At 44.2% G+C, this 13,859-nt stretch overlaps 1 protein-coding gene across 1 annotated transcript in view; it reads left to right on the top strand.

Moving 5' to 3' along the window:
• The window catches only part of RYR3 (ryanodine receptor 3), a 400,958-nt gene that overhangs the window by 306,736 nt on the left and 80,363 nt on the right, over positions 1-13,859 (top strand). Inside the window, exons 64-65 of the mRNA XM_011932727.1 lie at positions 5,759-5,889; positions 11,168-11,488. Coding sequence (XP_011788117.1) covers positions 5,759-5,889; positions 11,168-11,488 — 452 coding nt within the window. The remainder of the gene's footprint in view (positions 1-5,758; positions 5,890-11,167; positions 11,489-13,859) is intronic.

Raw genomic sequence — 13,859 nt, 5'->3', positions numbered from 1 at the left:
AGATCCGGCCACTGCACTCCAGCCTGAGCGACGGAGCGAGACTCTGTCTCAGAAAAAAAAAAAAAAAAAATGGAGGAGAATGAACAGGAAGAAACAGCAGGCAGCTTCACCTCTGAGAAGCTGGCGCAGGACTAACTCTTTCTCCCTAAATCAGCAGTGTGTTTAGCCCTAGCAGTGTACCAAGGCTCAGCCTCTGATGTTCTCCCCCAACTAAAGTAAGCAACTGGTCCAGGTGAGAGGCTGGTGAAACTCAGTGCATCCTAGAGCCACAGGACTTGTGTTTAGTGATTTAGTGTAACTGTATCCCCTACTTAGAGAACTCAAGTCAGTGGCCACAAAATGGGCTACTTCTCTCACTCTTTCACTTCACCTGACCTCCAGGGTTTCTCTAGGCTAGGAGTCCAGGTCACGAGAATGGCAGGATGGCATGTATACTGTTCCCTACTCTGTTCCCATCTGCTACTCTGTAATGTGGAGCATGGCCCCACACGCATGCTGCCCGCCAGGTCTCCCGTGGCCTGCTCACACCCTTCATCCTCATTGTTTCAGGCAAAACCTTATCTTTTGGCCCCCTTAAAACCTCTATATTTACTTGCAAAGATTTCCATGTCCTCTTCCAGGTCTGGAAAGTATGTTTCCATTTCGGTGTCCTTACTTGATTTGGTTCCTATTTTATGGGTTCAGAGTTATCGTACATTTTCCAGTTTTCGCATAGATCAAGATGTCTTCCTAGTTTCTTTTCCTCATTTCTTGTGGGTTTCACAGAGCAAAGTACAACAAACCCACCATTTCTCTATCATCTTTTGCTGACATCTCCTAGACTGATGAACGTATTTAAGGGAATCACTACATACTTGCTTTCCAGCTCCACCTGGAGTATACTTTGTAGATAGAAATGATTCAAGACACCTTGGTGATAGGGTTGACTGTGAGGGGAAAAGTCGTTGAAACAGAGTACAGACATTTCTTTTGGAATATTTTCTAATTGAGAATGTCATTGACAAATGGAGTTTGCAGACATGAAATTTCAGAGAAGGATAATGGTTTGTGCATTTAATCGTGCAGAATACCTGATTATTTAACTTGGAGACACTTTGATGAACTTAAAGAACATTTGATGGGGGTTATTCAAGAAAGCAAAGCCTGAAACTTGATAACATTAAACCCTGGGTCTCAGTTTTGCTTCAGATGAAGACTGAGTTTTCTACTTCATGCTTTAAAGCTATTTTGTTTCTTTCGTCCTGCCTGGCTCCCTTTGACCAATTATTTCTGATCAGACATTGCACAGTGTTCCCTAAACCTCTAAGGTCACCAACACTGCTGTCTAGACCTGTGTCCTGCCCTGTCCCCACTGTGCTTTCTGCTTCTCTGTTGTATGCTATTTCCTCTCTTTAGTACCCTCTGGAATATAAATGAAGGAACTTTCAAAATTGCAAAGCACCATTTACATGCAAGACATTATTACTTTGATGACTTTGTCTTTTCCTGTATTCCTAACAATAGATTTTGAGAGGCAAGGTTCAGATCTATGGAAATAAAATTGAGAGATTGAAAAGGAAAGCGTGACTTGTCAAATTAGGATGTAACAAAAACTGAAATACAAACTGAACACAGTCCGGTCTGTCACCCATTGACCAAGTATGTATTGTATGAAAAATACTGTACGAGGCAGTAAGAACCGAGACCAGACGAGCCTGGGCAACCTGGCAAGACCCAGTGGCTACAAAAATTTTAAAAATCAGCCAGTCATGGTGGTACGTGCTGTAGTCCTAGCTACTCAAGAGGCTGAGGTGAGAGAATCGTGTGAGCCCAGGCTTTCAAGGCTGCCATAAGCTATGATAGCAGCACTGCACTGCAGCCTGGGCTACAAGACGAGAACTTGGCTCTAAATAAAGAGAGTTTCTGTATCCAGTGATAAACCCTTCCAATATATCCTCTGGCTGTTATGGAGCTGTTTCTGTAGGCTTTTCTCTGCGGAAAGCTTGGCCCATACCAACACTCCCTGCTGGGGAATACTAATGACCGGGGAGCCTTATATGAATAACAGCAAGTCTTTGCCTATCTCCATCCCTCCTTGGGCTTTGGGGCCAAAGTCATTCACACTGATATTTCACAGCCAGGAGCATTAATTGGCAGACTTCTGGGTTTGACTTTTACAGACTTCTGGGTTTTACTTTTTTTTTTTTTCCCTGGGTTTAACTTTTAACAACTAGGCCAAGAGGGCTGTTGTTTATTTCTTGGCAAGAAGCTAATTAGCACCATTGTGCGCCCCAGACTAGAAAATGGCCTGTTGTGGAGCTTGTGGAGTGGTCAGGTTTGTCAGTAATTAATATGAGAGGGCAGGGCCAGTCCCCTGAGTCAACACAGCACCAGAGAACTGAGACCTAGCAACTGCCTTTTACCCCAAGGACTGCCTTCATGTCTGACTAACCTTCTAGAAATCCACTTTCAGGAGATCGTGGTTTTAATTTTGATCAAAGAGAGAGGGGAAAAAAAAAAAGAGAGAAGAAGAATGGATCCATCTGGTACCACGCCACCTCAGGACCTCTTGTCTCCTAGGTTCATCTCCGTGTAAAATTTGCTATCAGGCAGGGCACAGTGGCTCATGCCTATAATCCCAGCACTTTGGGAGGCAGAGGCGGGCGGATCACCTGAGGTCAGGAGTTTAAGACCAGCCTGGCCAACATGGTGACACTTCGTCTCTACCAAAAATACAGAAATTAGTCGGGCATGGTGGTGCATGCCTGTAGTCCCAGCTACCCAGGAGGCTAGGGCAGGAGAATCGCTTGAACCCAGGAGGCAGAGTTTGCAGGTGAGCTGAGATCACACCACTGTACTCCAGTCTGGGCAACACAGTAAGACTTTGTCTCAAAAAAAAAAAAAAAAAAAAAAGCTGTCAGATTTGATATCTCACCCCTTGTTATTCCTGATTTTCACCCAGGTTTTCTTTCACCAATGCTCTCCCTGTGGCCTTGTGCTTTCACAGTTTATCTCCTTATTTCTTCCTCCAACTCACAAAGCAAGACCGAAGAGAGAAAACACCACATTTCTACTCACTGGCCACTGTGGTAAAGGTGGTAAAACTCTTAGCTGAAAAAAATTGCCCCTCGTGAATGCATGTATTTGATGTGTAGAAGCACTCACTATCCTCAGTTGTCACCAAAGGAGTTGGCAACTCAGGTCTGAAGTTAAAATGATGCCCCTCTTCCCATGCCTGGCCACCACCTGGAGCTTAGTAAAGAAGAGAAATAATCGGGGAAGAGCAGGTGCTGAGAAGGAAACCTGGCCTGGGGCCTGCTCAGAAGTGAAGCTGCCTCGTGAGAGCTTCCCCAAGAGCACCTGCGTCTCAGCAGTCTCCGTCTCTGCGCAGCATTGATACACAGGGCACAGTAGGATTGGTTTGTCCAAGGGCTTCCACTCTCCCCCGGAGAAGTCCTGGGTGGGGAGGTTTTAGCAGGCAAACCTTCATCCAAAGGACAAGACTGAGCCATCAGCTAAGAAGAGATCGCCTGACTGAGGACCTGTCAATCCAGTGTTGCTAACTGGGGCTGATTTTAAAGTTATTGGCTCAAATGCTTCATAGCCAAGCAGGCTATCATCCAAGCCTAAGAAGATAAAACATAAAACCACATATATTCACTTCCTCTTATGGTAATTTAAAAGGTCACTTTTTAAAATATGTTTGGTAACTTGAATGAAGACTGGGTGGGTTTTCGAAGGAATACACAGCTTTCTGCCAACTCACTCACCCTTCCCTCCTCCTCCTCTCTAGTTCAGCAGATTTAGCTTATATCTCAGGCAGAACACATCTGTATACCCCCAGATTTGCCGTCTGCAGATTCCATCATAGTCTCGTGCAGTCATTTCTTTCAAGACCAGTTAAGATCACAATTTTTCTTTTCTTTTCTTTTCTTTTTTTTTTCCTTTTTGAGACGGAGTCTCACCCTGTCACCCAGGCTGGAGTGCAGTGGTGCGATCTCGGCTCACTGCAACCTCCACCTCCCAGGTTCAAATGATTCTCCTGCCACAGCCTCCCAAGTAGCTGGGATTACAGGCATCCGCCACCATGCCCAGCTAATTTTTGTATTTTTAGTAGAGACAGGATTTCACCATGTTGGCCGGGCTGGTCTCGAACTCCTGATCTCGTGATCCACCCGCCTCGGCTTCCCAAAGTGCTGGAATTACAGACATGAGCCACGTACCCGGCCAAGATCATATTTTTAATCCAACTCAAGTATGTCTATTTCTCTGTTAGAACAAAGCTACAGGTTGACTCTAATCCTGAAGATTAGTCCATACAGATATGTTATTTGACCGCATTGTTGATTTAGAGTTCAATATAGAACACAGGTTCTACATTTGCCCTGCATTTAATGAGAACGAATCTGGAGGACAAAGGTTAAGGTTAAAACTATCTAGTTTACTTCTCAGTTAAAAAAAAAAAAGGCTCCCCTTACCTCCCCATAATCAATATGTTATCCACTTTAAGACAATCTATGCTTTTGGCATTCTAGCTTCTTGGTGCTGCTGAAATTATTGGCTGTTGTCACAGTGACAGGCAATTAACACATAGTCTTGGGCACAGGTCTCAGTGGGGAGCTGAAGGAAACCCACAAGAATTGGATGCCCTTCTGCTTCCACAGAGTCACAGTAATGCGGCAAGTGTTGGCTCTTGGCTCTAAGTGCCCTTTCTCAAGCTGGCCATTGTCGCGTGGTGATCCTGTAACATTCCCCGAGGTGCAGCCCAGCACCCTCAGTTCCCAGGGATTCTGCTCATGAGCTCATATGCACAGCATCAGTGCTTGACTTGGGTTGATCAGTCATAGAGGAAGGCAGAGTGAGGGCTTGCATATGGTAAGCCCCCCACCTAAGTCTTTTTTTTCTTCTTTTTTTTGAGATGGAGTCTTGCTCTCTCACCCAGGCTGGAGTGCAGTGGTGGAATCTCAGCTCACTGCAAGCTCCGCCTCCCGGGTTCACGCCATTCTCTGGCCTCAGCCTCCCTAGTAGCTGAGACTGCAGGCACCCGCCACCACACCCAGCTAATTTTTTGTAGTTTTAGTAGAGACGGGGTTTCACCATATTAGCCAGGAAGGTCTTGATCTCCTGACCTCGTGATCCACCTGCCTCGGCCTCCCAAAGTGCTGGGATTACAGGTGTGAGCCACCAAGGCTGGCCCCACATGAGTGTTAATTATAGACCTGTTGTCTGCATTTTCACCTATTATCTTTGTGTCATGATCTGACAAAGGGCTCACATTATTGGTTTGTTTGAAAAAAGTCCCTCATATCTGGGAGCTGATATCACATGAAACTTGCAAGTCAGGTGCGTAGTCTCTCTGTGATTAGATATGGGCGAATGGCTGACAGATGTTGATGGGTGGGAAAGAGATGGCTCTGGTCTCTCATTCATTAGAAAGCAACAGTTGACGAGTTGATGGGTGCAGCACACCAACATGGCACAAGTATACATATGTAACAAACCTGCACATTATGCACATGTACCCTAGAACTTAAAGTATAAAAATAAAAAAAAAAAAAAAAAAAAAAAAAAAAACAAAGAGAAAAAAAGAGCTAGGATCTAAGTAGTGAGAGCGTTGGTTAGTGTCCAGAGAAAGATGAGGGGAAGAAGTGCATGCAACCTTGCTGGGCCTAGTGCCTGGGGATGTCCATGGATTAATCTGTGGGGAAGGCCTGGTCCATCAATGCATGGGGCCAGCATGTGGGGGGCAACACTTCTCAACGGACTTCTTTGTTTCCAGGCAACGCCCTGCCCTTGGAGAATGTCTGGCCTCGCTGGCAGCTGCCATACCAGTGGCATTCCTGGAGCCCACCCTTAATCGCTACAATCCTCTCTCGGTCTTCAACACCAAAACGCCCAGGGAGAGGTCTAGTAAGTATCTCCCCACAAAGGTCATCAACCCATTTCATGTGCTGAGAGGAGGGGAGCCACACAGGCAGGGAGCAGCAGCCCTGCAGCACTGTGGCTTTCTTGGTCTGAGAGGAGCCAGGAGGTAAGGTTAGGGACTAGGTTGCAGGTCTCCATCTTACTGGAGAAAAAAGCTTGGGCAAGGCTTTGTTGTAATTAGGCTTTGATTTCTTCTTCTGTAAAGTGAGGAGTCAGTGTTGCTGATTTTGAAATCCTTTCCATCCTAAGACCTCAGGGTCTCTTGTCTGCTCTGGGTTTCAGTTCCCCATCTGCACCTGGGTATGTGACTCATTTTTTGCAGTCCCTCTCTGGAGTGGGATCAGAAGGTGCACCTCCACACTAATAACCTAATTATACTCTTCCCGTCCATGGAGAGGCTGTGCTTCTAAAGATGCTGACCACACGTTTTCATCTTCGCGGAAGATAAGACATAGAAAAGCACCAGAAGGAAGAGAAACTATACAAGAAAGAGTATTTCTTAGCAGAAGTATTGACACACTAGGTTCCACAACAGGGTGGCAAACTATGACCACAGGGCCAATCTGGCCCCCTGCCTATTTTTGTAAATAAAGTTTTATTTGAACACAGCCACACCTACTTATTTACATTTGGTCTGTGGCTCCTTTAGCACAGCAATGGCAGAGTTGAGTAGAGGCAGGAAAGTTTGGCCTGCAAGGCCTAAAATATTTACTATCTGGCCCTCTACAGAAAAGTTCTCCACCCTGTCTTGTAGAAGAATCCTGGAACTAAAATCCAAGGCAGGTTGTAAATCTGGTTCTGGAGGGTCCTTGTATCTGGGTTAATTGTGATCCTGCCTAAGGACAAGGGAATAGGATAGAGGAGCTTTAAGTAGGAGCCTTGAATCAAGCTTGGACTCCAACTAGAAAAAACTGCGATGATTCCATCTATTCTGAAGCAAAAATTACCAAACTGTAGGCTAATCAATATTAAGGGAAAAAAAGCCACAGTAAATTATTTTCAACCAGAACTTTCTCTATTGAGAACCAATGTTTTCTTAAAATACTGCTATACACTACCAGTAGATGGCTGAACGTGGTGGCAGTTCCATTTAGTTCAAGCCCCCTTTCTCAAACGGCCATGAGATTTAAGGAAGAAGTGTTCTGAGCGAGAAAGGGCTCATACCACATTTTTCTTTGCCACCGCTGTTTTTTTCATCTAAAGATGTCAAGTGCTAAGCCATGGCAGCTTTACTCCCACTTGCTTCTTGTTACTTCAGGTAAGAGGAGCACATTGCCCCCCAGAAATGATCACCAGGACAATTCAGATAAGGCCACTAATAAAAATCTTTCACTGAACTAGAATACAGTGGAGACTAGTGTTCTCAGAGCTAGTCAAGAGAGAAACATTGCCAAGATGCCTCAACTTTCCAAAGTCCCATATGAAATCTACCCCTTCAGCCTCATTTCACCCTTTCTTCCCTTCGAAACTAGCCAAAAAAAAGTATTTCCGACCTTTTTTTTTTCTTCCCACTTCTGATTCCAAATGAGTCCTAGCTTTCCACCAAAGTGGAAGCTGAGCAACAGAGCAGGCTTTGGTGAAGTTGAGAAGGAGCTGTGACATCTCCAGGCAAATGCCAGCCCAGGTGTTGCTCCCTGACTCCAAAGGGACATGGGGCCCAGTCACGACAGTTCTGGATATTTATACATTTATTCTGCTTCAACTGTGACTTGAGAAATAGTATATCTCTGTCTCTGTACCAGCACTGTGTAGAGCTTCACCTGGGGAAAGAGAGAAACTGCCTCTGCTCTTCAGTTCATAAAGGCACAATGAGGATGTTTCGCCCTGCTCCCGTGCCTTTATGAACTGAGGAAGAGAGGGAAGCCTAGGGTGGCTTTGGAAGGGAGGGGAATTAGTCTCTTGCACTGTGCTCCTTCCCTCTCATTCTATACGCCTCTACATTGATGTAATAAGACATATTCATAAATAAAAAATGACTCCCCATCATTGCATACTCCAAAGGAAGTAAAGAAACAAGGTTGTAATTGGAGATGACACAGTCCTTTATCCATTAGTGACACACTATGGGACTCTGTGTCCAGCTCCCCTGAGCCCATGTGTTTGATCACTGGATTCAGTGAAGAGTGAATGCTGACCGTGTGTATGGCTCTTAAAAAGTTTACCTAGAGTCAGAGAATGACTGATGGCTTAATGAGCTGTAAGAAGGTAGACTTCATTCATTACAAAGTGGGTGGTCTGGGAAATAAAGGGCGGGGAAGAATGTTTAAGGTGACAGGTGATGTGAGCCTGTGGTTTAGAAATACAATATGAACTGATTTATCATGTCTTCAGTTAATTGGGCATCTCTATTAATTGACACTTGATGCTTTGCCAGCAGAATTACTCAGATTCATATCTTTGATGCCCTATAACATCCTGGTGCATTTTCTTCCTCATCCAAAAATTATTAAGATATACTTAGAAAAAGTTTAATACTGTTATGTGCCAGTTATTCAAAACTAGTTACATCCTTGGTTATGGGTGGCAGTGATCTATTACTCAGAACACGAGATGGACCAAAGCATCCTATTACCAGTCAGTTTGCTTTTCTTCTGTACCCTATTGGAACTTTTTTCTCTTTGGTTGATTATTCCAATTCTAATGTAAGCCATCTGTATTGCAAAGAGAAGAGGTGCTAAGGTGAGGCACACAGGACTTTACAATCTAATCCAGTGGTTCTTGAATTCTAACGTGCATCAGAATCACCCAGGAGGCTTGTTCAAGACTGTTGAGCCCCCACCCCTAGGGTTTCTAATATGGTAAGTCAGTTTGGAGTGAGGCCCAGGAATTTGCATTTTTAGCCGGTCTCCAGATGATGCTGATGCTGCGGTAGGAGGACCACACTTTGAGAATCATTGATCTAGAAGATAAAAGGACAATGATTCTAAAGATTCCCCCTCACAGTCTTGTGTCTGATTCTAAGAGGACACAGCTGAGGCTGTTTTTCTAGCAGCTCACTCAGAATTCCTTCTGTGGGTTTATGCTGTGGCATTTGAAGTACAAAACACCTGAGTCACAAATGTTTGTTCCACTCAAGGACCAATTGCGTATAAATAACTTTTAAAGGTCATTATAATGGCTCCAGCGCAGCAACCTTAAGCAACTCTGTTTTCGTTAGGCAGCAGGCAAAAAATGTTCATGATGGTATATTGTATATGTGACGTTTAAACAAACACATCTGAGCCTTATCATTTACAATCCTGCGGCAAATAGTTGTAAATTTCAGTTTCATCTATGGCAATGGCATTTTTCTGTGTGTAGAACCTCAAGGTAGAACGTTTGACTTCCCTGTGTTTACCTCTGTACGCTGAGAGTGTGTGTGTAAAATTATGTTGTTTGTAAGGGTCTCTCCAGACTCCCGTGTTCTTGTTACCCATGACCATTGTTGTCCTGCTGCGAGATGCAGGACAGACTCATTCTCTGCAAATGACCATATCTGACCCATAATTTCCTTCTACAGCAAATCACAAGAGTTCAGGATTCTTTGGCTTTCATACTATTAATCCCTTTCAATTGTCTGGGTTTTAAAAGATGTTGGTCCACTCCTGACATCCAAGGAGGAGAGATTTTTAGCCTTCTATCTACCAAAAGGCTCTAGTGATAGCAACAAAAGTCATCACTAGGGAAAGCGTAATAGTGCTTCACCAGGCCTATCCCATAGCATAAAGGCTGCTGGGATCCATTGCTTTACAACTGCACACCCTGTCCAGGTAGAACCGCTTGTCTCAGCTGCAGATTCATTCTCTCCAAGATAGCCAGGATTATTCTGTATCTCTGCTCCATGCAGTATAACCATGAGAGAAACTGAGACCGTCCCTTTCAATTGACCAGTATTCGTAAAGGCCAAGGAATTTGGTATGGTCTCTCCAATTTATTAATCCTTCAATTCCAATGGATATAAAACCTGAAATTCTAGAGAAGAAAGACCTCAAGCCAACAGTAATCCCAATGGCAAAGGGCCTGCAGGCATGACCCAATTCATGAAACATACATTTGTATTTGCAGTCTTCTGCTTTATCTTTGGAAATGTATGAGAACTTTGCATTTGATTCCAAATATCAAAAATAATTTCCTCAAATCTTCCAGGGAACTGATGTACTGGGAAAACACACCACATCTTTCCTGTGGCTTCCCAGACTGCCTAGCTCCTTCAGTGCCTGATGTTTTTACCCCAGTGGGAGAAGTTTGGCCTGAGGATGAAGTAGACACATTCTGTGGCAAGCAGTTAGATCAGTGGGTGTGTATGCAAAGCTTTGGGCTTGTGGCTCTTACTCAGAATTGTCCGTGTCCCTCCACTCAGAGCCCTTGTTATCTTCTCACCTGTCAGGAACTTCAGGATGCTTCCAGTCTTCCTCCCGTCTTGCAGGAAAGAGTGTCCTTTACCTTACGGAAAGCAGGACTTACAGATAAGCCCTGGATTTTTCTGTTTACAGTTCTTGCATCTGACAGCCCTGCCTGATTGAATATTGAACTCTGTCTGTTGATCCTTCAGCCCATGTGTCCTTGTGTAGAGCAGCACCCTCAATCATTCAGGGTGAGGGAAAGATAGCGCTCTCACGATTCCTTACAAATCAGTCCTTGGAAACAAAAAGGATTAAGCAATTGACAGGAAGTCGATCAAGCCACCTCAGGTCATCCATCATTTCTATTGTGAAGCCAGAAATCAGTCCACGTGTGATGCTTTCCCCCCCAGAATTCCAGCTGGATGGAAAGTTGTTGTTTCTGGTCCAGCTGAAGGAGTGTTAGATGAGTGGACTTTTATTTTTCCTTTTTTAAGCTGTACAGATATGATCCAGGCAATGGCACCACAACTTGAAACTAAACACTCATCAGTTGCTTTTCTCCTCTGATTCCTCATTTTCCTGCAGGGGACACACTAAGGCCCAGGCAGTCTGGCCAAGAGGGAGAAGCCAAGAGACTGGCTTCATTGCAGGGTAGTCTTAGGAACTAACTATCCCTCATCCTTGTGTCTGCTGTACTCCTTTAACCGCAGGTTTGTTTTAACCTCACCTCAACATGACATCTAGGAAGAGAATGCAGCCTCTGGAAGCTGCAGTCTGTTCACAGACAGCTGGAGGACAAAAGCCACTCCACATCCAAGCTCACTGCTGTGAAGCTCTGGAAATTTATTTCTAAAGACCAAAGGAAAGGAGGGGCAGAGAGAAAGAAGCTTGCACCCACTGTGCTTTTGAATTTCTGTCCCTTTATTCTTCCTCTCGATCAGTTCTGGGGATGCCAGACACGGTGGAAGACATGTGTCCTGACATCCCCCAGCTGGAAGGCCTGATGAAGGAAATCAACGACCTGGCCGAGTCAGGGGCGCGGTACACAGAGATGCCGCATGTCATCGAGGTGATCTTACCCATGCTCTGCAACTACCTGTCCTACTGGTGGGAGCGGGGGCCTGAGAACCTGCCCCCCAGCACAGGGCAGTGCTGCACCAAGGTCACCTCTGAACACCTCAGTCTCATCCTGGGCAACATTCTGAAAATCATCAACAACAACCTGGGCATCGATGAGGCCTCCTGGATGAAGCGCATTGCAGGTACCAATGCCTTTTCTCACCGGTCCCCAGCCCAGGGGACAAGATAACTGGATTCTCTTTTCATCTCTATTATTAATTCCAAGATGGTTTTGCACAAGCTGTATCCTATATTTAAACCTCCCCATCCCCACCCCAGCTGCTTAACAGTAAAAAGAATTGACATATTCCCCTGAAGAGCTTCCTTGAGCAAATGCTCCTGCCCTACTCCCCTACTCATCCAGGCCCCTCAAATCTCCAGGAAGCCCTTCTTAATCAACTCCACTCAAATCCAATGAACATTGCTTTATTTGATTTTGGTACTCAAGAATCCCATTTGCTCTTACAGTAATAATTGTCCAGAATTTTCCTGGTAAGTAATCCTGTGTGTTTTCCACTTGTATAAAACTCACTCCCATCTGACCTACACTGTAAGTTCCTTACTGTCACTCTGCATTTGTGTTTCACTTTATGCTTTCTAAGACACCCTCATGCAGCCTCACAGTAGGGGCACTTTGGGTTTTTTCTTTTGTGTCCCTCTAAAGTTACTTGCATACAGTCAGCTCTCAATGAATGTTATTAGCCAATTTTCTCTTCCTAAAGCAACTTCAAAAAAATGACAGGCTTGGAAAATCAATAACTACTTTCCACAGTCAGGAAACCACAAATATTTTGTGTCCTCTGTGTCAAACTACAGTCCAAGGAGATAGAAGCTAAGGCAAAAATCACTGCTTTTGATGGACCTGTGATTTAGGTAGTGGAGTCCACCAGTAACATCTTTACCCATATAATCTCCTGTATCATGAATACAATGGCTAGGCTAAAGGGAACTATTAATCTAACACTGGTATTTACTTTCCTGGAGCAAGGAATCGCTGTCCTTCTGCAAGACCAAGGAAGAAAAGTTACTGCTTCTTCCTGTCTCACAGATGAACTGAGATCAAAATTATAAATATCTTGGGTGCCAGTGGCAGCTAGATAATATAAGCCTCTGGGGCCATTTGAATAGAGTTGGTGTTCCTCTCTTACCCAGTAGCCCTAAAATATTGTTAACCATAAGGTAATTTTTCAATGAGTTTCACTTGGTAAATCTGAATTAAGGGAAGGAAGGGTTTCAAAAAAATCTCCTCCCTTACCTTCCTAGAGGTGCACGGAGGGAAAGTGTCACAGCATGAGGGCCACTGATGGAAACTGAAGTTTGGCCTGTTATTCCACAGGGTGAATCTAGATTTCATTCAGACAGGCTACTTATTTCTTAGTGACTAAACAAAGTCAATTTTAAGTAGTAACCCCAAATCACCCACCTAAGGTGTAGCCATTCTGATTACATATCCAGAGCGGAGTTGCTCATTGAAGAAGGCTAAGAAGTCACAACTTCTTGGTTAATGTGTCTCATCAGAGGGTGCCATTGACCTTCTCTTTCTAAAAGTGTCTTTTTTATAAAAGTAAAATATAAAGTGATATTTTGAAGAAAATGGCTGGAATGCAAGCTGTTTCCAACTGAAATGCCTTAAGCTAAAGACACTTTGAAATACACATGTGAATGTACATTGTCAATGGTTCACAACTCTCAGTCACTCATTTTTTTCTTACAATTACTCTGATCTTTAAAAAAAAAAAAAAAAAGCAAGAGTTGTCAGTCCCTGCACAGGGCCCTCCTAGCCAGCTCTATCACTGTGTTATCTCACTAGCAGTAGATAAGATACAAACCCAAAGTTAAGCCCAGATCTGGGAGGAAGAAAATTTATTGCAGTTCTGACTCTGCTTTGACCAGCCAAAGGTTAGTTCCCATCCCTTGTACTTACAGACTTGGTTACACTGCAGGCAAGTGTAAGTACTCTCTGTTGGAGAACTTGGACTCTGAACAAAGAATCCCAAGCCTTTTGTTTTTGTTTGTCTGCTTGCTTCACAGAAAGACTTAAAAACCAGACCTTAAGATATGGTGGACAGTCAACTATTTGTACAAAAGAGGGACAGGAGTAACAGTTATTTGAGGTCTCTCCTATAAATTAAGCAGTAGGTTTTAGGACCTATTGTTTCTGTTAAAAGGCAGGTCTTTTATTTTTGTGTCTCTTTGGTGCTTTGGTGTGTTACCTACTGTTCCCACTAGTGGACACCAGCTCCATCCATAACAGAGAATAGACACAGAGAAATTACACAGATTCCAAAGCTTTTTTGAGAACAGAGGGGAATGCATCTCAATTTGGACAGCAGCAGAACTTGCTCTCACATATGCTGGGAGAGAGGGACAAAGCTGCACAGTGTATTATATCATCTTAACCAGTTAAGAACTAGGATCTGGCTGGGCGCGGTGGCTCACGCCTGTAATCCCAGCACTTTGGGAGGCCGAGACGGGCGGATCTCGAGGTCAGGAGATCGAGACTATCCTGGCCAA

This window comes from Colobus angolensis, unplaced genomic scaffold, assembly GCF_000951035.1.
Source record: "Colobus angolensis palliatus isolate OR3802 unplaced genomic scaffold, Cang.pa_1.0 Scaffold97, whole genome shotgun sequence".
NCBI classification, from domain to species: domain Eukaryota; kingdom Metazoa; phylum Chordata; class Mammalia; order Primates; family Cercopithecidae; genus Colobus; species Colobus angolensis.
The sequence above is the reverse complement of the archived record's forward strand: the minus strand, read 5'-3'. Positions and strand labels throughout refer to the sequence as shown.